Source organism: Passer montanus, unplaced genomic scaffold (genome assembly GCF_014805655.1).
Source record: "Passer montanus isolate IOZ18808 unplaced genomic scaffold, ASM1480565v1 scaffold10, whole genome shotgun sequence".
Taxonomy (NCBI): Eukaryota; Metazoa; Chordata; class Aves; order Passeriformes; family Passeridae; genus Passer; species Passer montanus.
Genome location: NW_024356505.1, coordinates 34,195,551 through 34,222,975, shown reverse-complemented (window position 1 = coordinate 34,222,975; position 27,425 = coordinate 34,195,551). Strand labels below are relative to the sequence as shown.

The 27,425-nt window shown below is 42.4% G+C and overlaps 1 protein-coding gene across 5 annotated transcripts in view; it reads right to left on the bottom strand.

Annotated features, from left to right (window-relative positions):
• The window catches only part of DIP2C (disco interacting protein 2 homolog C), a 310,372-nt gene extending 297,064 nt beyond the window's left edge, over positions 1 to 13,308 (bottom strand). For all 5 annotated transcript variants that reach the window (XM_039707449.1, XM_039707465.1, XM_039707457.1 and 2 more), the window contains exon 1: positions 12,982 to 13,308. In XM_039707449.1, coding sequence (XP_039563383.1) covers positions 12,982 to 13,066 — 85 coding nt within the window. In that variant the 5' untranslated portion in view covers positions 13,067 to 13,308. The remainder of the gene's footprint in view (positions 1 to 12,981) is intronic.
• Positions 13,309 to 27,425: the final 14,117 nt, after the last annotated feature.

The following is a 27,425-nucleotide window of genomic DNA, read 5'->3' as shown; positions in this document are numbered from 1 at the left end:
TGCTGCACATTGTGCTAAATGACAGTGCTGGGGAGGGGCAGGGTGGGAGCAGGAATCTTTATATAGCACTGAGAGCAGTAATTCAGCCCCTGACAGTCACATGAATACAGCCCTGCTGAACACAAACAGTGCCTTTCTCTGGTATGAGGCTATTAGGCAGATAAGGCTCCACTCTGGATTTGAAAGACTTACCCTGACAAATGATCTTGGTTTTTCTTCACCCTGCAAACGGTGGCAGAGGACTGGAGGAATCTCAGCACTTTCTGCTGCTTATATAACAGGTGTACTCATAAATATGCAAAGATGATTTGAAGATGCAGTTTCTAATCCATGCTTTATGCCTGAACAATTTAAATTACTTTCATCATGTAGACAGCATTGCCAGCTCTTTGCAAGTAGTTCCTTTATAATTTTAGTCTCTATTAGCTGTATTTTTGTTTAGTGTGGGTTTCACGTGAATTGAGAGGGAAAAAAAACCCCACCCACACTGAATGGGGATATAATTAAGACAAATGCATTTTTAGATGGAAAATAGATGTCATGACTTATCACCAGATCAGATTTCAAGAAATTTAAGATGCACATTTTCCATAAATGCCTCACACAGCATGGAGAATATCCTAATCTAGCTCTAAGCAAACATGACAAAGTAGAACTAAACAACAATAACCAAACAAGCCAACATCAAGCATGACTAACAGAACACATAACTCAGCCTGTGTCTCTACAGACTGTAAGTTTCATCAGTTAACAAGTTTGTTACTCCAAGACAAATATTTGTTTGAAATAAAGTAAGAATAAAAGATTTCAATTTGCAACATGCTGGCCCTGACATGCTTCAAGAACAATCTTTCACATGTGAAAAAAAGCAGAAATTGTAAAAGGGGGCATCACACGAATAACCTGCATGATGATCCTGCACCAAGTCTACTGCTCTAGTAGTGGTGGAGAGAGAGATGACCAAGGAATGGGGGGCAGGATGGTGGGATGACCCTAACAGGCCACACCACAGCCAGATGGCTTTAGAGAAAAAAAAGTCAGAAATTAAACAATGTGGGGAAAACAGAGAGGTGAGAAGAAGCTAAAAACTGAAATAAAAGGCACATATGCTGGCTTTCTATCACACAGAAACAGATGATACCAACCATGTATTAAAGGATCAGAAATGCTGCAGAGCTTTTGTGGTAGCGAGCTCCTTCCAGCAAATGGGGAACAACTTCTCTAAATATGGACTGGTTTCCCAGTCCTGAATGAGGTCCCCATCTTTCCACTGGGAGCACATCACAGCCCCTTGTTCCATATAAGTAAATGCTCTGTCTCAAACACAAAATGTTCTCTTAGTACCACCAACGACTACACACAAAGTGGTGAAAAAGTATCTGTTTCTTTCTGCCATACACCCTAGCACAGATCCTTAAATATCACAGACTGCTTCTGACTATTCACAGACCTAGCTTTAAGGGAAGTACACCCATTAGTGCAGGGCTGATGCCAGCAGAGCTTTTGCCATTTATTTTTAGGTGAACTGGACTTCATTCTTAGAGAAAAAATAAATACAAGAATTTATTTTGGAAAAACTTATACTCCCTCCTTATCTGAGTCCCTGAAAATGAAGCTTCAGCTTTTACATTGAAAGTACTTCCATACTGCTATTTTGGGGAGACTTCAACCACCTTTCAACTGTAATTCCTTTTGTAATTTTATTGTAATTCCTACTGTACACTCCTAGGCGCCCAGCTCTGTGAGGTGTGGCTGCTTTATTCCCCATGCTGGGCTCAGGGGTGCAATGCAGAAAGCAGTGAAGGGGGCAACCCAGTCCAACCCATAACCAACAGCCATGCAATATTCTCAAAAGCAGCCTGGAGAAGAACAGGTGCCACAGTATCTCACAGCCATGTGGCCACTTAGATGCTTTATCCTCTCTTAACTCCAACACAACTATGTGAGCAATTTTTGAGGAAGAAGGACACATAATACGTTTCACTAAAACTTAAGTAAGACATTTAGGTAGCATGTATTGGCTACCATTTTCAAACCATCATCACTTTTTACAAGATACCCATTAGTAAAAGAAACTTTTACTCTAGGGAAATGTCAGGGGAGACTTCTTTGGGTGTCTGAGTTAGAGCAGATTTATGACAGAGTAAAAAACCTGTAAAATTGTGCTGGTTTTGCATCATGGAAGTGATGTTTTGGGAGAGGCTGCTGGCAGTTTCCTCTGTGTCTGAGCACAAAGCTGACTTTAAAGAAGAGTTGTCTTCTTCTTCCCAATTTTAGCCTAATCTAGTCCTAGATACTCAGGTTACTTTTGTCTGAAGAAAGCACAAAGGATCAAGCTGGCAGATGAGGCCGGGTGGTATTTCTAGTATATATCCTGCACCAGAACGGTTTTTCTCATAAAGAAAGTCAAATCTGAAATTGTATTTGTTATTTACCAGAAGTAACCAATCACAATGTGTGTTTGAAGAAACATACATGTGCAATTTCACGTTTTGAATGATGTACAATAGACAGAACGTTGCAGGTGATATTACCTTATCAAAATACATAGAAAAGCACTTTGCAGGTCAGCAAAGCCAGACTACCACCTAAGAATGACAAACACTGTAAAAGGACTTCATGTTTCAGAGATTTTGTGATTTTTGCATGATCTTCAGGACAGAAAAGAGCCCAGAGTACTTCTTCAATAGTACAGAGTTGGTGCACGAACCAGCTGGGATTCCTCTCAGGAGAGAGAAACTGGCACTCATGAGAAAGGGTCCAGGCTTCCTATACTTGCTTGAAAGGTATGCTATAGAGAGTAAACTCTTACGGACTATGTTACCACAAGTAACCAAATGTCTCTGAATGGTCCAGCAGTCCAAGATGAAATTTAACATTGCTGTGGCTATTTCTGGCTGAATGCATCCCACACACAGCTTCCTCACTTCTCACAATCACCTCTCTTGGCCCCACAGCATCTTTGGTAGAACAAAAAACAGACAGGAGGCTGACTTTCAAAGCCAAGGAAGAAATATCAGAGTTGCCAGGGCCCCTCATCTTCCTTCAGAATTACCAGCAGCAGACAATACCAGCCACAGCATTATTGTGCTCAGGAAGAAAAACAGGGTCTGGGTTAAGCAACAACAAACATCTTCTCCCACTGCAAACAAAGGAATATGTCCTCTGTTCTACCTTGCTCCAGAAGTGACTGCTGGAGGTCAGAGACACCAGCTTTGTGAAACTCCCAATAAACAAAACAGTTTTCACAGACGTTCAGATGGCAGCACAAAGGCACAGAGTGACTTCTGCTGCTCCTACACCATCACCCATCACTGCAATGAAGGGCAAATACAAGTTACCACAGTCAGCCACTGAGGCAGAAGCAAAAACATCACAGCAAAGAAACACCTTAGGGACGCAAATACAAGTTACCACAGTCAGCCACTGAGGCAGAAGCAAATCACAGCAAAGAAACACCTTAGGCATAGGGTGCAGGAAGGATTAGTCTTCAGAGGAAGTGAGGACCTTATTTTTTATCCAAATTATTACAATGGACAATATCTTTATGTAAAAACCAATGATTAAGCAAAGTACAATAAACTTTAAGGAAGCTTTTAAAAATGTTATTTTTCTGCTATTTCTTGTTTATACAGAAGTCCCCTGAGCTACAGGCAAATATATGAGTAGCCACTATTTAAGCAAGAATTATCAGAGCGGCTGCCTTTGATACCCTCTCAAACTGTAATGTATGCACATCCTTACAGTGTTCAATATTGACTTAAAACAAATTACTACTGCAAGTAAATGTCAAGTTACCTCTAGTAAAATACTGAAAACATACTAAACCTGAAATTCTACGATGTTGCAGTGCCTTTTGGAGTTACCAGGAAAATACATATCATAATATTGGACTGGACATTTTAAAAATGCCACTACCAAAGTACCTAAACCAGTGTATTTCTGGTCAAGGGTGGCTTCAGTGGTTTACCTATGTACACACACAGACTTCTTACATTTATTATGTCTTAGAAAGGAGCAGTCCATCAGTTCTACTTGTGGGTAGATTTTCTTAGAAAACTGTTGAGTCTTCTCGTCTATGCAAGTGTTTCAGTGTTTATCTAGCATTATTAATATTTTCTGTCTTATCTTCAACCTCCACTTGTCTAATTTCCATTCCTAGAAGTTCAATCTTCTCATGTTTTGGACTGCTAATGCTTTACAGCATGGGAAACTATTCCTCCATCCCAAGCACAAGACTTCTCCAATAATCAAAATAAACTGCAATCTTTCTCCTGGTAAACAATGTTTATTAAGACTGCTTTAATCCCCAATGTCCATTCCTCTACTCTTGGTCACTCTTCCAGATCTCTTCTGAACTGCTTGTTAATTCTCCCAAGCCTGTGGTATGGATACACAAATGCCTGAAGTCAGCATTTGTAAGAGACACAGATATAACCTTGTGACTGGAATGTGCCAAACTTCAACAGCATAAAATTCATAAACATAAAACTCAAGACTTTTTTCAATATCATAAAAAATTATTAAATTCAATTGCTGATAGTCCCATTGTTGTTGCTCAACATAACAAATCAACCTTTTCTATTACAACATGAAGCCAATTTGAAGTAGAGCAAATTAAAAGTACTGCCTGTTAGTTTCCCTCTCAGAAATAAACATCACTCCACAGTCCAACAGTACTTTGTCCTAAAAAAAAACCCCTCACTTCACAACACTCAGAAAACTTAACAGCATCTACTAAAGAAAGTATTCATTATTTTTTCAGACTAAAAAATATGGCAAATGAAACTGAGCTCTTCCAGCAAATTCAGCAAAGGAGTTTGCTATTATCATCATTTGGGAAAAAACAGGGATATTTCTACATTTTGCTGTTTCACTAGGTAACTGTTGTTTGTTCATCCTCAGACATCTGCCAAAGAAGTCTAGCATTTCAATTTTTACTTCAAGATTCTTCACCAAATTTGAACTGCTTGCATCCCACCATAATTTTATTTGTTCACACATTCATCAAAAATACTTGATTATTTAAATATTTCTCTCAATAAGGATAAGAGGCATGGCACAAAAAATTCTAAATTTTGCTCATTCTCCTTGCAATTATACCAATGAAAAACATGAGTTAATATGGCTAAGGATATCCCCTCAAAAGAAAAAAAGGTGAAGATTTATTATTTGCTATTACCAGAAAGAAATTTTCTGTGCAATTGCAGAACTGTTCTGTAATGTGATATGAGAAGTCCAAAGAGCAGTTTGGTCTATTTTCTCACTAAGTGGCAGCAATAGGTGCAACACCCCTGCAGCCATCCTGCTAGTACCACGGAACTCTTCCTGGAGGATCCACACAGATGGAACAGTCCAGGGCTGCCTTCTCTGAGGAGGCTGTTGCTAGGGTCTCTCTATTTTGCCAGGCTGTTTATGGACACATGGACATCCACACAGTAGGAAAAAAAGTGTCAGAACACTCAGTTTGGGTCTCTACGCCAACCAAAAGTCTCTGAACTTTTGCTGGTCTAGGCAAACTTTCAACCACCAGCCTAGCAGTGAAAAAACAGGCCCCATTACTTACACTTCTGTATTTGTCACAGAGTTCATTAAGAAACATTTTCCTGGCTTCTCAGCAGCTCTTACCAGACCAGACTTACAAGATCTTTGGTTTTTTTTGATATTTTAATCTTAAATATAGATCAAGCCAAGATTTGAATGAAGCAACTGCAGATGTCACAGTTTGGAGATCTGGACTCTGGGTCCAGAGAGACACAGGACCAAAGTTCTAACATCCATTTCTACTTACATACATACACAGCACTTGAGGAATCCCTCTGTGCCCTCCACTGCCACCATTCTGCAAACCCAGCCATACACATCACAGCAAGCATCCTAAATAATAGCATATGTATGGTTCAGTCTTTGGAAAGCAAGCAGCCCCTTGAAAAGTCAAGGAAACACTCTCTCTTCCAAGTTATCATGATACTTATGAGAGTCCTTTCTCTAGTTAGCCAACCACTTAAACAATAGTCTTAAAAAGAGATCACTGAAATATCATATACTTTTCAACATTAACTTCTGCTGTAAAATAATGTGGCAATTACCCACACCCTGGCTCTGATGCTGCTCTAAACCCTGAAGGTTGTGGGTCCAATGGACTGTGCCTACCAGCCTGCCAGGAACCAGCAAATGACAATGCTCTCCAAAAAGGGACTGCAAGAAGCACTCTGGCACACCTCCCTCCATCCCCTGAGAGCCATGCACAGTGTCCTGGTAGCATTCCACGTGGCTTTTAGGCAGAAGCTTCCTCTTCTGTGGCAAGAGGATCCACTAAAGCCACAGTCTTCCCAGCATCTCTCTCAAGCTGTATTGCTTTAAGTATTTCTACTCCTACATTTTCTGTTTTATTGCAGAATATGATGGTGTCCCCAATATGTTTTAAACTGTTTTGAAGTTACACTTCATCCTAGTGATAAGTAATACTGGCTAGCAATTAGAAGCCCTAGCTAAAATTACCAAGGGAAAAAAAAATTTCTTTACACAGGTCTAAAACGAGCAATTTCCCAATGTGCTGCACCAAGTGGAGTTAAATAAAACCAGTTCCCATCTTTCAGTGTATGTTTACCCTAGTAATAGTAGGAAAGAGCAGAATTCTGCAGAGAGCAATCATGTTTTGGAAATGCCCCCACACCACCACAGTCAAGGAGGGAACCAGGAGCTGTGGTTAACAATCAGAAAAGGCTCTTCACAAGCCAGGAAAAGTCTGCTGCACCCAGACCCCACGCTGGGGCTACTGACAGCAAGGAGGTTCTCAGGAAAAGGGGGGAAAAAAGGAGGCGGGGGCGGAAAGAAGGCAGAATGGGATCATCATGAGTTTGGCAAAAATGAAGCTCACCCACTGGGGAAGATAGGGGAATATACATGCATAATTTTACATGGATTAAGAGTTTGTGTCAAATCTGTGATGCACGGTGGTGAATTCTTATACTGCAGTGACTCATCTTGTCTGACAGTTGCTGGGGAATTAAAGCAGTTATTTTTAAAAAATTATATGTCCTGCTTGACGCGTTATACAAATAGCCTCTTAAAAAATTAAAACGCAGTCAATGCATTTTTAAGTATAGGAGAGCTATGGTACATTTAGGATTCTGTGTACCATACCATAAACAAGCTAGGAACACCAAAAGAAATCTGCTGGTATCCCTTCAGAGAAACAGCGATCTTTTTGCCATTCCTGATCTTTTTGCCATTCCCAATCCAAATCCCGCATCAAAAATTAGTTTATTATCTCTGCTTTTAGACAGCATGCAAACACCTCTCCCCAAGAAAATTAACCAGAAAGGAAAGAGGTGTGCTAAACCCGAATTCCTCCTATACCAAAGGATACTTGGATTGCTGGAATCAGGATGATTGCATTCCCCCTCTGATGGACTGACAAAGGCAGGTCAGCCCCTCGCAGGGAAAGGCAGCAGTTGAGCCACAGGTGCACACAGGTCTGGCAAGGGGAGGCAGCGCTGGCTCCTGCTCCATATGCAGACATACCCTGAAGCTGCAAAGGGCACTGTGTTCTCCTCAGGAATACACTGATAATTCCCTGCTTTGCCTATAAAACTGACACCCCCTCGGCAATTTTCACACATCTTTGGGAAAAGTGTTTGGAGTATGTCAGTTGTGTAACACGGTAAAGATCATCTGAATGATCCATTAAGTGTAACCCCTGGGCATCAGTGCTGCTCCACGTCAGCTGGCAATAAAGGTATATTTACAGCATGCCTTCAGGACAGCTGTTCTGGGAACATCCTGCAGATTTGCATAGTCTGTTTTACAAGGCATTACCATGTACTTCTACCGAAGGAGTGGCAGGGAATTCTTTCGACACCCATTAAAAGCCCTTAAGTCCAAATAGCACAGTGCAAAAGGCCACTAAAAATATTCAAAATTAGAAAAAAATTCTTCAAATTTCAATGTCTTAAAATACTCATGAATTAATTGAACCTGTTCTTAAAATAATCAAGTTATTGTCCCTCTCCAGCTTGAGCACCCTCAGAGAAACAAAATAGCTGATGAGAGGAGCTTCATCAAAGTAAGGCTTCTGTTGACATTGCTGTTGATTTCAGCATAATTTCCATGATATCCAGTATGTTTTCTTAAAGCCCTAGTCTTCCATGTAATTTATATGAAAATTCCAGCTTTACGTATTTTGAGTAAATTAGTCCTCTCTCCACCAGAAAGAAATAACTGAAAACATGAGCCAATTGCATTCTAACAGCTCAAAAAAACAACCAGAAGCAAATGTGAGTGTTGAATTTCTTAGTTAATTTCTCACCTAAACTCAGACACTCTGTCATTGCACAGGTGATGCTCACTTTCTAAGCAGAGCATTATCTCTCAAGGAGTGAATTAAAAGGATGACTCTGCATCCCAAATCACAGAGGTGTGCTAGTTATTGAAATTTTCACACTTTAAAACCTCTCTGCGAGTGAAGTCAGCTGGCAAATGTTAGGGAGAAATAATAACAAGAGAAGCTAACTACACATCTCTGGTCTCAACACAGCAACTACAGGCAGACAACAAAAGACACAACTTATACCTAATAAAATAATAAACTTGGCCAGAAAGTGACTCAATCAACCCAAGAAATATTACCAAATATAATTGAGCCAGTCAATACAGTGAAAGCAGAGCACCAAATTAATTAGGTGACTGCAAGTCCAGTGCCTTTGGGAATAAGTAATCACTTATTAAATATGTGCTGAGATTTTTTTTTTTTTTTTTTGAAAGTGCTCCTTGGAGAAAAGTTGAGACTTTCAAAAAAAGAAACCTGCTATGCCTCACTCATCTAAAATGGAAGAGGACTAGAAGTATAGTATGGAATACTGGGAGAATAGTTTCTAAACAGGATGGCTTTCAAATTTGCCATGTGGTGTCTGTGGTTCTTTAAGTGTTTCTGCTATGTTATCTGACACTTGGATAAAATACTGGAAGACATATAGAGCATCTTTGCCCAATTAATTTTGGTTCACAAAATAATTGGAAGGGCAATTTAACCTTGCATACCCTGCAATTAAGGGCAAAATGAGAAAAGGGGGAGGGGGCATTTTTAAAATTCTTAAGTATTTTTAAGAATGAAGGGGTTGTAGAATGACTTTTTTTCTTTTTTTAATAAGACAGCACATTTCAGGACTCTTGGTTTTATTTAATCAGTTCTTCAGTTAACAACCCCCAAGCTATTCTAAAAAACAGGATGATTCATCTATTTCCACCCAGTACAATTTTATACATCGTTAGAAAACTAAAACCTCGTAAAATCCTAAGCAGCCCCGAAGTACAGCTACTGCAGAGTGACATGTTGATTGCATCAGCCTAGAAGGGCTACTTCTGAGTAACGCAAGCCTTAGCAGCCCAGGGAAACTACCAGAGTGTCAGAGAACGTGTACACAACATACCAGCAAGTTCACCCAAACACAGCCTAACAAATGACTCCAGAACACCTGGAATCAAGGATGATTCCACAACTTCCAACATTTGATAAATTTAAAGTGCTGTTGAGCCAATGTGTCCTGAGAAACACAGAAGCAATATCCCCTTCCCAAAATGCAGTGAGAACACCAACAAGGAGTGTGCTGTGGATGCTTGAGGGTGAATGTGACACTACATGCCACCACACCACGGTGACCATCACTCTGGACACTCCTCAGAGTGCCAGGCTCCTCCTGTGGGGCAGGCAGACACAGAGGAACCTGCTAAGCACTTCTGAGTCCGGCTGATCTCCACTTGCCAAGTCATCCTAACAAAATCTAAAATGGTTATTCTCATTTGCATCCATAGTACCTTTCAAATAGCTACGTTTAAACCAGAAAAAAGCCCATTCAGACCACAGCAAAGGGGAGGTGGAAGGCATGTGGCTTGCCCACAGTAACCAACAGGTTAGGCTTGTCACAGAGACAAACTTCCCAGAGCACCATTAAATGCCTTCTGACCTTCCTTCTCCCTTCCAACAAACCAGCAGCACACAACTGCTAAAAAAAAAAATAAATTAAAAAAAGCACTTTGCTCTATGGTCTACAAAGCACGTGCCACGTGCCCTGCAGACACTTCCTGAGGCTCTCCTGCCACATCTCTGCTGCCAGTGAGGCTGTGCCAGCTGAACAAGGAACGTGCCACGGCCAAAGTGAAACGTGTGAGGAGGACTACGAGTGAAGATGTGATGGCAACACCTGCACGGTGCCCGCTGTGCTAGTGGCACAGTAACCAGGTCTGGGCACAGGGACACAGCTATTTTATGCTCAGTTTCAAGATGCACTGTGTGGGTAGGACCCACGCTATCACACTTCCTAGAGCTAGGAAGGAGACAGCTTTAGCTCACAGCTGAGGAATAACCACGCAATAATCCTGCTGGTGCTCCTCTCTTTCCCACAAAGCAGCAGCTCTCCTCCAGAAACTGCTCCTAAAGCGGCACTGGCCATAGCAGGTTTTGGCACAGAGAACCACATGGATTGGATACAGACAGCAGCTCCGGGACCCACAGCACCCAGAAATAAAAAATCACACTCAAACAATACAACAGATACAATGTTTCAGAAATGCAGCACTTGAAAAAACGTCTTCCTAGCAAGTCTGACTGGGGAAAGCACTTTAAAAAGGGACATAAATTATAGCAGTCAGTCTGCTCCCAATATTATCAATGAGACCCAAACACATTAAAGCATGCAGCTGCCTATTGCCTCCAGAAGTCTCCTGCTTCACAAAGGCAGCAGAGACACCCTAACACATCATGAGCAGAACACATGTTAAAACCTCAACCACGTGAACTTTTATCCACTTGCATAAGTGTATCTCAGTGAATGAAGGCAGTGGACTGGCTCATGACAGCCAAGCAAAGCACAAGCAGAAGGTACTGCACATTCAGGGTGTAAAGAAACACAGAGTTGCCTTGAAAACCATTTAACTCAGGAGTAGCATGGCCAGAGTATGACTTCTACAGCACAATAAAAACTGCACAAATTACTGATCCCACTCTCTGTAGGGACTAATTCTGGGAACAGGCCAGGAGTTGCAATATGCCTAAAGGTAGGAGCTTTAAGTAGTAAATTATTTCATTTTCTCAGGCACTGAACACTGTCGTGTACTTGACTAAGAACACACCAAGAGCAGCCTGGGGGAAGATACTGAAAATGTGATATTGCCTTTTCTTTACCTGCCTCCCAATTCCAGCTGATCCTCATTTAGGCTGCCACAGCCAGAACACATGAGCCATCCTGTCTGCTGGGTGTAACGCCAGTGGCACATAAAGAAAGATACTGTCAGTGGCCTAAACTCATTCCAGATCTAGCTGCAGGGAAGTTACAGCAGTGCAGATATAGATGCCCAATTTCAAACCACGTCCCACTTCCTCAGAGCTTTCTTGGATTATGCTTACAGCAACAGAAACTGCACCATACAACTGTATTACAACTTTGGTACACTACATTAGCATATTTATTGAGGGTCTGTGCCAGTTTGATTTCAGGTTTTTTGTAAGCATTTACTAACAGATGTTTTAATTAGTATCTCATTGGTGTGTAGACAATGATGTGACACACCAAGAAGCATTTTCTGCATAAAGCAACAACATTACATGTACCATGATACAAACAGCTCTTCCCACCCTCACTACCACAGAGAGGGCCAATGGACTGGCAGTGCATCACAGACAGGCAATACTGTATTTAACTCCTCTCGCTTCAAGTTTTCAGGGTACCGATAGGGAGGGGGAGGCACAGAAATGAGAGCCACAAGCAATCTCAGTAGTTCATTCTCCTCACCCTCAAAGCGTTAAAAGGAAAATACAATGTCAACATCAGCTCCTCCCTGCTGATGAAACTGGCTCCAGCGCATTTTACTTTCTGGCTCGGAGCCCTTACAAACCGTTACAAAAAGACAGAAGACAGACAGACAGCTCAATATATTGACCACTTCCAATAACTAATGTGGGACACGCTGGATCATTTGTCCCTTCTGTGAAGTGCTGTAGCCTCTTGGTGGTGAACAAACCCTGATATTTGGGGTCATTATTAAAAAAAAAATTAAAAAAAAAAAAAAAGGGGCAGCTAATAGCAGATTTGCGTTTCAGGAAAGAACCAACGCTAGCATCAGTACATATGAATACTGCCCACTCTCTTCCTCCGGGAGACACCGATTACATCTGATACACTAAAACCATCTCCACGACTCTGGTCGCCCAGTGCCCACCAGCGAGGACAGTGACAGGCACTCCTCGCTGCCTGCCTGTGGCTCCTGCCCCGGCGCTGACACACATGGAAGCGGGCAGCGGGAGCCGGGCTGAGGAGCGGAGGGCGGGCTGGGGCTCCTGCTCATCCTCCCTGCCACGGCAACAGCTCGGGCTGCGTGCGCGCCTTCCCAGCCCGGGCACCGGCGGAGCATCACAGCCAACCACGCCAAGAAGCCGCCACCAGCTTTCCATTATACATTAGGGGAAAAAAAAAATCCCGCAATTAAAAACATATATATATCGTTTCGTCCGAGTGACCTGACTGGTATTGTCCACAACGACCTTATCAGGGGGTGTTTTGTTGCAGCCGACACGCACACGCTGCGTGGACTCCGTGGGAGTCTCTCGATGCGGCCGCAGCGGGGTCTGGCACGCAGGTACACGGCACGTTCCCGCGAAGCCGCCTTTCCCTGGCAGGGCAGCAGCCCCTCCAAGCCATCCCCACGGATTTTTCCAGCTCCCGCACCACCGCGTGCGCGGCCGAGCCCCGCCGCCAGAGCCCCCCGCCGCCCCCGCCCGCGCCGCGGCGGAGCTCGCAGGTAGAACAAAACCACAGAACCCCCGCGCCGGGGGGCAGGGGCCGTCAGGGGAGCCCCCCGGGCGCCATCGGGCCGGGGCCGGTAGCGCAGGGCCGCAGGGCGGAGGGTGTGCGATGGGGGGAGCGGGCCGGGCGCTGCCGCGCTGCCCGCGCCCGCCGCCGCCCGCGCCCGCCGCCGCGCCTTTACCTTCGGAGAGCTCCAGCTCCAGCTCGGCCAGCCGGGCCCGCACCTCCAGCGGCAGGGACACGCTCTCCAGGCTGCGGTCCGCCATGCTCGCGCGGCGGGGACGGGCTCTCCCCTCCTGTGGCTGCCCGCTCTCCCCCTTTGTCCGCGGCGGCGGGGCGCGGGAAGGCGGCGGGGCCGCGGCGGGTGCCTGAGTCCTCCCCGCGGTCTCAGCCGGGCATGCAGGGGGAGGCGGGCGGGCGGGCGGTCCGCGCGGGGGGACGGGGCGCGGAGGGAGGGAATGCGGAGGTTTCTCCTCTCCTCCCCTCTCCTCCTCCTCCTCCTTCGCCGCTGCCGCGCCGCTCGGGCCGCCCCGCCCGGCCCGCGCCTCAGGGACCGGGGGTGAGGGAACGGGGGTGAAGGAACGGGGTGTGTGGGACCGGGGGTGAGGGAACGGGGTATGAGGGACCGGGGTGTGAGGGAACGGGGGAAACGCGGGGAGCGGGAACGGGGGTGAGGGAACGGGGTGTGTGGGACCGGGGGTGCGGGAACGGGGTGTGCAGGGCCGGGAGTGTGCGTGGTGTAGGCGATGAGCGGGTGTGCGGGGGCTACGGGACCGGGGGATGCGGGATCGGGGTGTGCAGGGCCGGGGGTGTGCGGAGCCGGGACGTGCGGAGCTGGGTTTGCGGGGCCGGGGCTCCATCTGTGTTTGCGGAGCTGGGTTTGCGAGGGCAGCGCGGGCAGGGCTGCCCTGGCTTTCACTCCTGCCAGCTGCCAGGACCGGGGCTGCACGAGGAAGGAGTGATGCGCTCGACGCAGGCGGAGACTCCACTCCGAAACCCTGTGCCCCCTTTTCCTTCCCCACCTGCCCAACAACTTCCAGGCTGCCTCTATTTTCACTCCTATTCTCTGCGTACAGCCAATGGAGGACTGCACGGTGTCAGGTTAACAGTGGGACTCGATGATCTTAGGGGTCTTTCCCAAACGAAATTATTCTATTCTATTCTATTCTATTCTATTCTATTCTATTCTATTCTATTCTATTCTATTCCATTCCATTCCATTCCAGCCATGGCAATTCTGCTGCGTACATCGCTGAACCATGGTTGGACATTGCCATGGAAGAGTAGTAATTTTAATATGATGATAAATGATAAAAAATGAAGTTGACACATGTACCAGCTGACACTGAGCCAGTATCTGGGGAACAGGGTAAAAAGGACTGAGGACTCCTAATTACACCACTCCAACAAAAGAAGGAATGTTTTGAAAATATTTAATAAAACTACCTTTCAAATCAATGAATATATTCCACAAGAAACATCTTCCTTTTTTCCTCTGTACATATTTTCTTTCTTTCTTTTTTTTTTTTTTTTTGTTTGGGTTGGGGGTTAGTAGTTTGGCTTGGATTTGGTGGGTTGTTTTAATCCCTCATGAGAAGGAAGGAGCAAGACATCACAGCACCTATGGTTTCAAAACTCCTTGGGAGTCCCAAAGGTAGAACAGGTCTTTGTGTGACACAATGTTAGCAGACAGGAAAAGTCACAATCATCCCCAGGTCAGCCTTGACTTAGCTTACTGTTCTAGTCAGGGAAAGAGAAGGGAAGAGAAGGGAAGCTACTCAGTGGATCCCCCCTTTATCTTGAAAAGATAAAGCTCAGGCTGCAACTACACTAAATAAAGTAGTATTTTATTACGTTGTGGAAGGAAACCAAATGACATCATGTACCAGCTGTGCTGCACAGGCATTAGCACTGGAGTGATTCCTGCAGCGCGTGCAGGGCTGGTGGTTTCCCGTGTTTTCACCAAAGCCGTGTTTTCTCCCAAACTGGAGGGCTGTTTACACCCAACTGCGGCCCATGCCAGCATCACTCCAGCCAGACCAGCAGCAGAACAGGTTGGGATACTTTGGTGAGCTTGCTTGCTCTAAACAAGGCTTGAGCACGCACAGTTTTCCTTAATTTTATGGTGCTGCTGTTTGTTTTGTTGTCATATATGTTGTTTTCTAGCAACCTCTCGTGGGTTTCTCTTCAACGCAGTGAGGAGGAAACCCACCTGGTCAGCCACCATGCTTTCAGCAGCATGGTGACACACATTATTTAGGGCTAAACAAACGCCTCTCCTCCAGCACTGTGCTGCCCAGGAGCAAGAATTTTTACCTTTTGTTGAGCACTGCATGTTTCAAATGCAGACATTAAAAACAAATCCAGGTCTTTCTTGTTCATTACATCCAGGTCTAAACAAAGAAAAGCAATTAAATCCAAATATGCTCCAGGGTTCCTACCTGAGAATCCAGGTTTTGTTTGTTTATTGTGTTAAATGGGATGAAATAGGCTGAAAGTATCAGCCTTCTGCAGAAGTGGCTTTTTCAAGTATGATGGAGGCAGCCAAGAAGGAGGCGAGGGAAGGCTTTGTGGTGGTCCAGCTGCCTTCACCAGTGTGTATCTCTGAGTTGCAACTTTACTTCCCCAGTGCTGATACAAATGATTATTTAACTTGTTACCTCATCATTAGGGACTCTGTACTGCTGGTGTTTACATCATTTTCCAATTTTTTCCTTTCACGAAATTGTATAAAGGGACCTAAAGAGTAGTGGTGGAACTCTCACATAATTTCTGACTGAATCACATCACATCTGACTGAATTTTCTTGTCTCTCCCATGGCAAGCCCAGGGTTTCGGCTGCTGGGTGCTGTGAAAGGAAGGGTAATTACTTGGGGTTGGATGCCATGCAGCAGAAGTGGAAATGGCTGAATTCAGCAAACAGTCAGGGTGATGTGCTTGGTCTTGGCTCCTGTGGAGAGCCTTTGGGTCTACAGGGCCCCCTGGGCAGGGCCATCCCATCCCCTGGGGAGAGGGCAGACAGGGGTGGGTGCTGTGGGAGCCGTGACGTGGGGCTCTGACAGCCGAGCCCTGGCGTGGGGACACGCATGGGGCCATGGCAGCCTCCTCTGGAAAGCACACTGGCTCCCCTTGGGCTGACCTCAAGAGGAGGCATTTCTTATTTATGCAAAGTGTCAGAGCCCAGACTCCAAGAAGGAAATCTCAAGCATATAAATTTGCACAACAGTTTTGATGAAACACTCAAATTGCAATGAAAAAGGAGCAAGTCAGGACTTTTGACTAGCTGGTCTTTATTCACAGATCCCTTTAGGTTTGTAGGTTAGAGGTTGTGACTTGGGAAAGTTCAGACTCCAGGAAGAGCAGGATATTGTTTGCATTTTGGATGCAGGAATTCATTAGCACGGTCAGAAAGAAGTGTATTTTTACTTAACAGTACATGTGTAGTAGTCACATCCTACTGGTGACTATGGATCACCTTATGGTATTGGTACCTGAGTGAAACCTCTGAAGGACCACGTAGAACTGACCTTGCTTAGGTAAAAATCTTTTTCCCAGCTCTCTCACAGCAAAAGATGCACCCACATTTTCAGAGATTTAGCCCAAAGCCAGGTCTATACTAGAAAACATTCACAGCATCTCAACTTTATTAGAGGAACAAGGCACTAAAATTATTTAGGGAAAGGAAAAAGCTCTTGTGTAGAGACATTGTTAACTTAAAGTACCTAAAATGATGCGTGTGTCTTCTGCAAGCATCATCTTGGCAAAAGCAAGAGGACTGTGTCTGTGAATGAACAGGTCAGCTTCTCTTCTGTCTGAGAGAGAGGGAGTGAGGATTTGGCCAATGTAGCAAAAAAAAAAAAAAAAAGTCAAAAGCAGGAGGTCTTGAAAGAAAAACAACCAAAATAATCAGCTGCCTGGAGGGACTGGGTTATAAGGAGAGATTACAGAAATGCTTACTCAGTTTGTGAAACAACAGCAAGAAATGGCCCAAACAGCTGCCTGTGATGATTTGAAAGGCAGAAGCACCAGGGAAGTTGAAGTGGGGAGAAAAGCAGGGTAAAGAGGATATAACTGAGTAATGTAATGGAAATAGGAACATGTATCAGGGAAAGCTTCCAGGGGATGAGCAGCATTAGACTTCAGAGGAGGCTCTCAAAGGAAATGGTGGAATCCCCATAATTTGAAACATTAAAGCCAGAGTAGACAAAGCAATCATGAATATGCTGTAGGAAATAATCCTACTGTGGGATGGGATGAACATGCTTGTCTGGCACTGCTTATTCAAATATGTACTACTTTTCTTTTTTCCTGTTGAAGCCAATTTATTTGTTCCCCTTCACCTCTTCACTTCCATTCCATCTATTTGCATCTGTCTGCTCATGTCTCACAAACAGATCATGAAATGTGTTATTCTTTTGCTGTATCTACCACATATGTGTCTGGATGGCTCCCTGATGCTGACTATAAATAGCAAAATAATTCATTAGTTAGATAAATTAATCAGGTTTCCCATTAATGACATGAAAAGGATTCTATTATTACTTCCAGGTTGGGTTATAATCTCTTTTCATGCTTAAAAGTCAAATCCAAACACATCTTCTAATTTTTGTCCTGGGGAAGTGGAAGGGGATGGGAAGGGGACGGGACGGGACGGGACGGGACGGGACGGGAAGGGAAGGGGGGAAGGGGAAGGGGAAAGGAAGGGAAGCTACTCAGCCTTTCTCACACATGTTTTTCATTCTCTGTTGTGCCACCTAAACCAGCACCATATTCCATTTCTCCAAACTGTTTAGACACCTGAGATCTGTTTAATTACCATGGGCACATGGCAAATGTCAATTGCTGCATATCTGGGCATTTGATTCTCTGTCTTAATGCTTGGAAATAATTTAGATGTCCCTCTCTTAGCTCACTGTGGTTTATGAAAGTGAATCCCAGGAAAGCCAAATGAATACCATGGATAGAGTGATCTACCTCAGTGTACAGGAAAGTGTGCAGCAGATCCTGGACAGCTGAGAGGAAACTTCAGACATTTTCTTCCTTTCCACCACTGCAGATGAGCTCTGGTGGTGGGGGAACTGTGAAGTTCCTTTCTCCTCCTGTCCCTGTGCCAGAGCTTACTGGCCTCATAGCACAGCTGGCAGCAGGGAACATGAATTCATGCCTGAGCTCTTTCTGCACATAGTTTGGCATATTAGCTCACATGCTGATGAAACTGGATTTGAGCTAAGATGCATAAAAGGGAATTTTCTTGGCTAAATGTGAGGTACTGCATAGAAAAATGAAGGAAAAGGAAACCTTGGGAGATATATTTTCCCTTAATATATTAGATGGTTATTTCTCTGCATTGTACTTCCCTTGTTCTTAAAGGAACTATTTGATTATTATACATTTAAGGTATTTTTACACTGGTATTTTGTGAATTTTAATAATTTTCATATATTGTTCTTTTTATTAAAAGCAAAAATCTAATAAAAAGTTTTCCTTGGCACAGTTTAAATTAACTTTGGTTTTAAAGTTAGTCCCACATAAGATGTGTTTATTAGGCTCCTGCAGTCTGGCAAAGCCTGTTTACACAAAATAAAGATCCTCCCCACTGCTCTGTTTGAGGTTGGAATTGATAACACATTTCACAAGTTCAGAGAATTTGAGGGCACTGGAATCTGGAGATAGGAAATGTCCTGATATTCTGTAAGAATATTCTGTAATACAGTAAAAGATCCAAACACACACATGCACAGCTGGTATCTCACACTCTCATCAAGATTTGAAGCATCTGTGATGCTTACAGTTTTTGGAAAAGTCATCAGCTTTTCTTCAATAAAATTTTTAAACTTTTTAGTGAATCTTTTAATCTACTGAAGTAGAAATGTGAAGTTGAGTATAGGAGAGCAAATTTCATGGAGTAAATTCCTCTACTTTTTTCTGTTGTTTTTTTTTTTCCTGTAAAGTTTTTTAAGGAAAACATTCATGGAAAAATGAACTAGATATTTTTAATAGTTTGCCCTCCAGTTAATCCATTATACCGTGTTTTTTAACAACAGAAAAGCAGATTGGTGCTTTAGGATGTCATACAAAACTGTTGGCACATTGTAAAACCAATATAAGCAATATTCTGTTATCTAATATGCCTCTCTGAGCTGACCATATCTGAGCTTTACCTTATCTAAAGAACATGAAAATTACAACAGGGTAATGTACAATTAATATATAAAAATAACTTTAATAACTGGAAAACATCTTAAGTTTCTTTCTACTGATGTGGAGAAACTCCTATTTGAACATGTCTTAATAGTTTCATGGATTCACAGCAGTCAACAACAAATATCCTTAGAAATGTGAAATTATTCAGAAAATTAGGAAATATACTTATTTTTCTATTAAAAATAAAAGGATATTTTAACCATTGACCATTTTGCCCAATTTCTACTACCTGAGATAGATTAAATCCATGTCAGTTTGATTATTATCACACAAAATTAGGATTAAGATTACCATCTGTAGTGATGGTGCATTCTAAAAATTCAAAACATTCCAGTTTTGAATGTTTTGGATATTTTGGGTAGTCCTAGGAGAGTTTCATGCTTTCTTGAAAATAATCAGGATGATAAGTTACTCTTTGTTAGTGAAGAGTAGCAGATGGACATCCAAAAAATTTCAGTATCTCTGTGACTTAAATATTAAGTGGTCATAGAAAAAATACACTCTGAGAGGAGTATATTTTTTCTTACTTGTTTTCCCAGCTAGTTTGTTATGTTAAGACTTTGAGCATTTATGCCAACAAGATGTAGAACCTGAATTATCAGTGACTTTTGGAAGCAAAAATGGTGCCCATCTGGCATACACTTTCACAATGTCTGCAGCACCACCTTTTCATTTTCAACCTTTTCTTACTTGGCAACCAAAAAAAAAAAAAAAGCTTGAATTGTAGTCTGAGAAGTGTGCTATAATTATCTTTACAATCTGCTCCAATTACATACTGTCTTACATCTGACATCTACCATTAGCAATTTTGCACAAATGGCAGTAAACATATGACAATTACTGATCTCACTCCTTACCTGCATCAACTGATTTCTGCTGTCTTTCTGGGAGTAGAAAGCTTTTGCATTTCTGAGGCAGTAATTTTACATTTGAGAAAATTCTGCTGTCATCACCACTTTCACCATCACGACCCATGTAAGAATGTAACTCAGCTAATTCCAAATAACAAGTCCTCAGTCTTAGCTCTTTATCACCTTTTAGTCTGTGCACCTCAGTGCTGGTTCTACTGGTTTTGGACACTTGTTCCCAAAAAGGAGGTCCATTCTATGTACTGAGTACATTCTATATGACCATACATTTTGGTCAGTCTCTAGCAAACCTGGTGCAGCCTCAGGGATGCCCTCTGGGAAGTCAAACTTCATTCCTCCCAGCTGGCCAGCAACCTTTTTTTCCTTCTGGCCAGGCTCTTCACCTGTGAGCAATTGCCATAGGCAAAGTAATTTTTCTCTTTTTTTGAGAAAATTGTCTAATTTGATCCTCTTCTGAAACTCCCACACTTCTTTTTCTTTAGAAGAAGCCACTTCTTCCTTCTAACATTACCACGAGGTTGTGACAGACGTCTTCAATATTTCTCTGTACTCGAGTTTGCAGTACCAGCTTCAGTATGAGCTGAAGTCTTTTAGGACTTGCTGAGACCTGGAGAACATTTAAAGAGAACTGTTCTCAAGCTTCTTCATAGAAATACCTTTTTCTAGAATATTTGGCTTCCTATTGTCTTTCCAAACTTTACCCTGAAGAAAAATTCTCACTGGCCATTTGCACAAAAAACCTGTCAGAGTTTAAATGGCAATTGTTTGCTGTTTACATGGCCATTAATGAAAGAGGCCAGAAGTTTTCTCCCTTGCATGATGTTTCCCCATTTGATTCATGAGTACAAACCCCTGGATTCTGCACTAACCTGGTTCTGCAGGCAAAGACTCCAAACACATTCCCTCTTGTTATTTAAGGTGCATGATTTATCACTGCCTCAGGGAGGCACAGAAGAGGAATTTCTTACTTGTGAATTTATGTCAATTTTTGTTAAATAATTACAAATGGAATGTCCAGTTCAGTTCTGGAAACAGGATTAACCAGCAGTTATTTTCATTTCCGTGTGCTCTCTGCAAATATTTAGGTCATTGATTTAGTCTTCACCTTGCTTACGCAGCAGATTAATGAATTATGGTTGGACTTGATGAACTTAAAGGTCTTTTCTAGCTAAATGGCTCTGATTCTATTAATTAATATGTATTTCTCAAATGAAAAATCAAGGCTCAGAGTTCCCAGTGTGTGAACAAATATACCCCATGGTGAGCACCACTGTGAGCAGCCACATCTGGCAGGAGAGGGGGACCAAGCACCTGGGCAGGACCAGGGCTGCAGACAGGGCATGGCTCACCACCGTGCTGATTTTCATTGTGCACGGACTTTTTTCACCAAGCACCTGGGCAGGACCAGGGCTGCAGACAGGGCATGGCTCACCACCAATGATTTTCATTGTGCACGGACTTTTTTTCTTTCCTTTGTGAGCTAAAAAGGTTAATGTTTGACTATTTATTTGGCTGCCTCCTTAAAGGCATGAGCTCAGTGGACCATTTTAATAACAGCAGACAGTGCTTCCTGCCCCCTCTTCTCTCTGGCCCTGGGAGCTGTTCTTACCAGGACATACTGAAAACCCACAAACACAGCACCACTGGCCTACAACCCCACGTCAGCAGCTCAGATTAATCATCTTCATACTGTTTAACTTTCGGTGACAAGTTTTTATATTTGTGTTTTAAGTAGTCCGGGAAATTCAGGTCAGGATTGACAGCTGGGAGCTTCAGCTCCAAAGTTTAATATTACTTCTTTCTTCATCTTCTTAATGTTTTTCAGTACAGACACCTGTCTGTTGGCTTCCAGAGCCATTGAAGCTAAGAGTGAAATAATTTTTTGGGGGGGAGTTATTATCCAGAGAATGGAGTAATATCTAGATGTGTAGAAAGAGAATTATATTTACTTACATCATCAGGTGTTGTGAGGACCTCTTATTTAACAGTACTTGTGTGTTTCTCCAGGGAATGCCATGACTTCCACAGATACCACGGTTATCTAACATTAAATATTTTTTTTAGCAATCTAATGAAGCAATTTTACTTAAGAACTGAGACAATTCTCATGCATTAAAATGCCTCCTGTATTTCCTTCTGGTTTTAAGACTGTCCTTGAGATCTTTCAAAAATGGTCTTTCACCACAATTAAGAGGGATAGGTTTTCACTTTCTGGGATTTAAACCTTGCCTTTTGGATTCTCCAAACAGGGCAACCCTGCATTGCAAAAAGAAAGGGTTCAATCACACACCTTGATCTTGCTTCGTTCTGTTTTCCTGCTCTTTTTCTACTGTTTCCTGGTCTGATTTTTAGCTGATCTGTTTACTGACCTTTAAAACCTCTCCTACATCACTTCAGAGGCAAGAGGAGGACTCTTGCCTTGCCTTGCAGTGTTATCAGATGTATCAAGTGCTGAACCACTGGAAGCAAGCGAGTACCTGACCTTGGGTTTGTCTGGGTACTAATGAGCAGGGAAAAAAATCGATGGGATGAAATTCAAACCTTTGTATATTTTTGGTACAAGCCTGTATATGAACATCTTAATTTTGATGTGAGGCTTCCAGATCACATGGGAATAGATTACAGACTGATTCTAAGCAGTTTCAGTTAAAAACTATATAAACCACTTTTGTTTCAAATTAAACTGAAGTTATATCAGTTAGATTTGCATCAGTTGGGAACATATCAAAACAAAGATGAAGTAAAAGTGCCTTTAATCCAAAGTCAGAATGGTTACACCAGTTAAATTGGTGTGACTGTCTGTAATAGGGAAGACTTTTTGTCATGAACTATTAAAATAATTTATTCAGATATCATTCTGCCCAAGGGAATATTTCAAGCAATTACTTCCTTTTCCTCAAACTTCTTTGTATAGAAAGTTTGTAAAATGCACTGATGCTTTGTCATTTTTTGTTATTGGTAAGAAAAACTTCTTCCCATTGCATTAACTTGTGTCCTTGGTTTTCTTATGTGTAGTTCCTCTGGAAAAAATAATAAAACAGTTTGTATTACAGGAAAGAATTTGATTCACAGTTTTTTCAAGATTTCACCCCTCTCTGAGCTGTGATGTTCATTCAGCACAGGTGAGCTAACTTCAGATCTTCATATAATGTTTTCTGAGATTTCATTTGAAAAAACTCTTGATGTGACTGTTTCACACACACAAGGGAAGAGCACACTATTAATCTTTAGCCAGAGTAGCCAGTTGGTATCTTGCTTGAGTGCATTTTCAAGATGAAAATGCAACTTATATTAATTTGATACATTCTTTCATATAATGTTTTCATTTGTCTAAGACCTTGGTTTCTGAACACAGCAGGGACAAACCTGCCAGATCCCCAGCTTCATCTTTCAGTTCTAAATCCAGATGTCTCTGCCTTCCCTGCCTCCCATAATCCACACTCCTCACATTCTCTTGTGCCCTGGGACCCCAGCCACCAAACTGGGCACTTTGTGTCCTTGTGACTTTGCTTCTGAAAAGCTCCTCTCTGACCCAAGGCTTTGGGCAGGGCACATCAGTCCCAGAGGCTTTTTTTTGCACCTTGTGCTCAGCCTGGATGAGGGATCAGCCTGGGCTGTGACAAGTGGATATTCTGTCTCTGAAAGCAGGAGGGAGCCTGCAGGGAAGGTGCCTGGCCTGCTGGTGAGGTGCTGCAGGTGGGTAGGAGAGAGCTGCTGGCTCTTGGGCTCAGAGCAAGCAAGGGATGTGAAATGCTCCTGCTCCCAGGAACTGCTGTTTACTCAATTTTCCAGGTTATATTAATGCCAACACCTGATGGCACGTGCTCACCCTTTGCCAGGGACACCTGAATGGCTTTGCCAGTGACACCTGAATGGCTCACCACCTGCCCCATTATTTCAGCTTTCTTCAGGCACCTAAAATGTTGGGCCAAAATTTTGTCCCTTTCATGCTTATTTCTGTTATAGAAAGGGGGGGTTAAACCCCTCTGTGTTGTCTTGCTTTAAAATACCACAGGAGAATCATTATTTTCATATAGCTTGAAAGCATAAAATAGATGTTGTGAAATCAATCATGTTATTGTATGTAATGGATACTTTTCAACGAAATAGCCTTCAGGTTTTTTTGTATGTTCCAGTGTAACCACTCAGGGACCATTTTTTTATTGGAATGTACTTGCAGTTTTGTGAAAGGGGTAATGCTGGGGCACAATTGTGATGGATAAGTTCATGGAAAGGCATACATCAGAAAAAAAATACTCTGTGTAATGCAGATATGATTGATTATTTTAGAGATATCACATAAAGGTTAAATTACCACTGCGAACAAAGTGGCATTTAGAAACCCTTGAGATACTCTGCTATCAGTGATCAACTCAGATTTTCATATGCTTTTAGGGTCATTGCTTGTTATGTGGTTGTACTGTGGAATTGACAGATAGGTAGTTTTGCCTTTCCTTCAAAAATTTAGATTGTTATTATTATTGCTATTAGGAATGAAATTCTAGAATGGCTTTTCTAATACAGACTTAAATGATACTAATAAAGCAAAGTACTTAGTTCACTAGCATGTCAATAAACCATTAAAACAATCCATACATAATGCTAATTCTAATTGGTAGTATATTAAGAGCCTGAGTTTTTCTTAGGAAGACACAATACCTACCTCCTGCTTTCAACTGGAGTTACATTTGTTGTGGAGAGATGTACTAGAGGACTACTGGGAATTTTACTTGGTTTGGATTTGTGTACTTTTTGTTCAAATACAAAATAAAAATGTACAATGTTTTTTTACTCTTTCTGTGGTAAATATAGATCAGAATTGTTACATTTGGCTTTCCCTGATGGAGGACAAGAGAGACACCTTTTCACTTCCTTCAAAGTCTAATGAAGGAGTGAGGAGTTAAACCCAGCTTCTCCTCAGTGTCCAGTCCCCATAGCAAGGCTCTACACCTCAGTGCACCCAGGCTTGACCATAGCCTTTCTTTCTGGGACAGCAGCTGTGGTCTCCTTCCTCTGCCCACCATCCATTTCCACAAAGTCTGCAGCACTCCAGCACTCCAGTGTCTTTTTCTCCTCTGCCAAATTCAGCAGAAAGGAATAAAGGCAAAAAGTCATGTTTATTAAAATAAAATTTTAAAAAATGAACTAAAAAAAAAAAGCTTAAGGGTTTTTTTTTTCCTCATTGTAGGTCACTTACAGTCAAAAAGCTGGAAGATTATATTCAGTGCCAAAAAGGTTGATACATGAGTAAAAGCTATGTGGAAAAATCCTGTATTGAATTATTTTGGTTGGAAGGCACCTTAAAGATCATCCTTCCACCTTGCACGAGACCAGATTACTCAAAGCCCCATCCAATCTGACCTTCATCCCTTTGGTTTAAAATGTTCCCAAACTGTAGCCATTAATAGGCTTTCTAGTACTCATATGAATATTCAAAGACATTTTGCAGTGAAATCATGTTGTAAAAGGCCACAGAGAAGAATACTTGACACAGCTCTTGCATCAGATATACACATGCATTAATCAAGGCTTAGATACCTCAAGTAGAAATTACCTCAGAAAGATAGAATGCAGTTTTTAATGCAGAAGTATATTTAAGATATGTAGTGAGATGGTTGCTGTCTTTAATGAGTGCAAATGAAATAATATCCAGTGCAGCTCATGGTGGGAGATAGCATAGGAGGTACAGGGTCAGGAAATGGGGGTGCCACAGTAGTTAAAATGAGAATATGGATGGAAGGCACCACAAACCTTAACACAGAGTTTACTCAGTACTTGACCATGCCTCTTGCAAAAAGTGAATCTAGACTATTCTTAAATAAGGTGTTTTTTAATACAAAAATCCAGCCATGCTCAGCAATATGCAAAAGGTCAGGGAATAAGCCCTGAAACTTAAGTGTTCTTCAGCATCTGGCCTTGCTGGTACTCCAGGTTATTTCTGAATGCACAGCAGCACCCAGCTAGCAAGTTACACACCTTTCTTTAGAGTACAAAAATCCCTGTATTGTCCAGTGAAAAGGTGATGACAGCTCTTGAGACACCCAGCACTGCATGTGTAACTTAGGAACAGTGTAGCCTGACTGTGATTATATTTTCCTTTAATCACTTCATGAAAAGGGTGACTGGTCAGTGCAGACAGAGGTAGAAATGCTTTGCTTTCTACTACCCCTGACATTAAAATGCTGACTCAACACCTTAGGTAATTAGTAAAAAAAAATAAAAAAATAAAAAAAAACCACTAGAAACCACACAAAACAAACAAACAAACAAAAACAAAAACAAAAACAAACAACTTGGGTATATTTAATGCCAACAGATTTAAGCAGCCTGGTTTCCAGGAATGCTGAGCTTTTCTGGATCCCATGAAATCCACAGCAAGATTCTGTATTCAGCACCACTACAGATCAAAGCAGCCTTTGGAGATCTTTGGAGATCCACTCAACCAAGCAACAGCACAGGGGCTGGCAGCCCTCAGGGCACAGTGTCAGGTGTTCCTTTCTCTCCCAGAGCTGGAGCTGGAAGGTGCTGGCAGCATCTGATTTTCCTGAGCCTGAACCAGAAAAATGGTGAGTGTCCAGCTTGTAGAGAAGGATGTGTCCTGGTTGGACACACTGCTGGACATCAGTGTCAGGGAGATCATGGTCACTCCTGCCAGCTTGCAAATCAGTCCTGCTCAGTGTTTTACTTCTTATTTTCCAGAGGGGAAGGACATGTACATGGTGGGGGGCAGTGGCTCAGGTGGTCTGTGATGTCTCATTAAACTGGGAAATTCAATTGTTTGCCTTTAAGCTGTGCTCTCTCCATTCTGGTAGGTACATCTTTTGCTGTCTTTATGAAACCTGGATTGTAATTTATGTTCTTGATGCCCAGAAATAACATCCACTTCTGAATGCATTTTGAAATGTGCCTCACGGGGTATAGCTTAGTGAACATGTGAAACAATTTTCCAACTCACTCTCAGCAAGCAAGCTATATTTGCATCAGCACCATCTTGCATTAGTCCTACCCACACAGCAAGAAGTGTCTGAGTATTATCTGTGATATTGCACAGAATTAACATGCAAAGCCCAGTGAAAGCAGGACTGTGTTTCCTGAGCAGTGAGAAAACTCTACAACCCTTACACCCCATCAGATTTCTTTCAAGAATTTCAAGCAATTATTTCAGAGGACACTGGAATTATATTCAGATAACATGCATCTTTCCTTCTTGTTTCTGGTTACATTAATTATTTTTGCTATGGGATTCTTGAGGATTACAGGCTATTAGGAAATTTTCCAGAGTGCTGTGTATCTATCAGACATTCTGGGATGTTTAAGAGAACAGCAAACCCTTGGTTTCCCATGTCATCCTCAATAGGGTTGATAGTTATGGAATGCAGGTACTGGAAGACTGGAAGACACTAGAAGATGAACTTTGCAATTATAGTTTCAGGATAGCACAGCTGGAGAAAATAAACATCCTGTCAGAAAAAAGGTGTGGAAAAAACAACTGTGGAAAAGCTGGGGAAGCAAGCATGTGAATTTTCTTCATCATAAAACTGGGAAAGATACT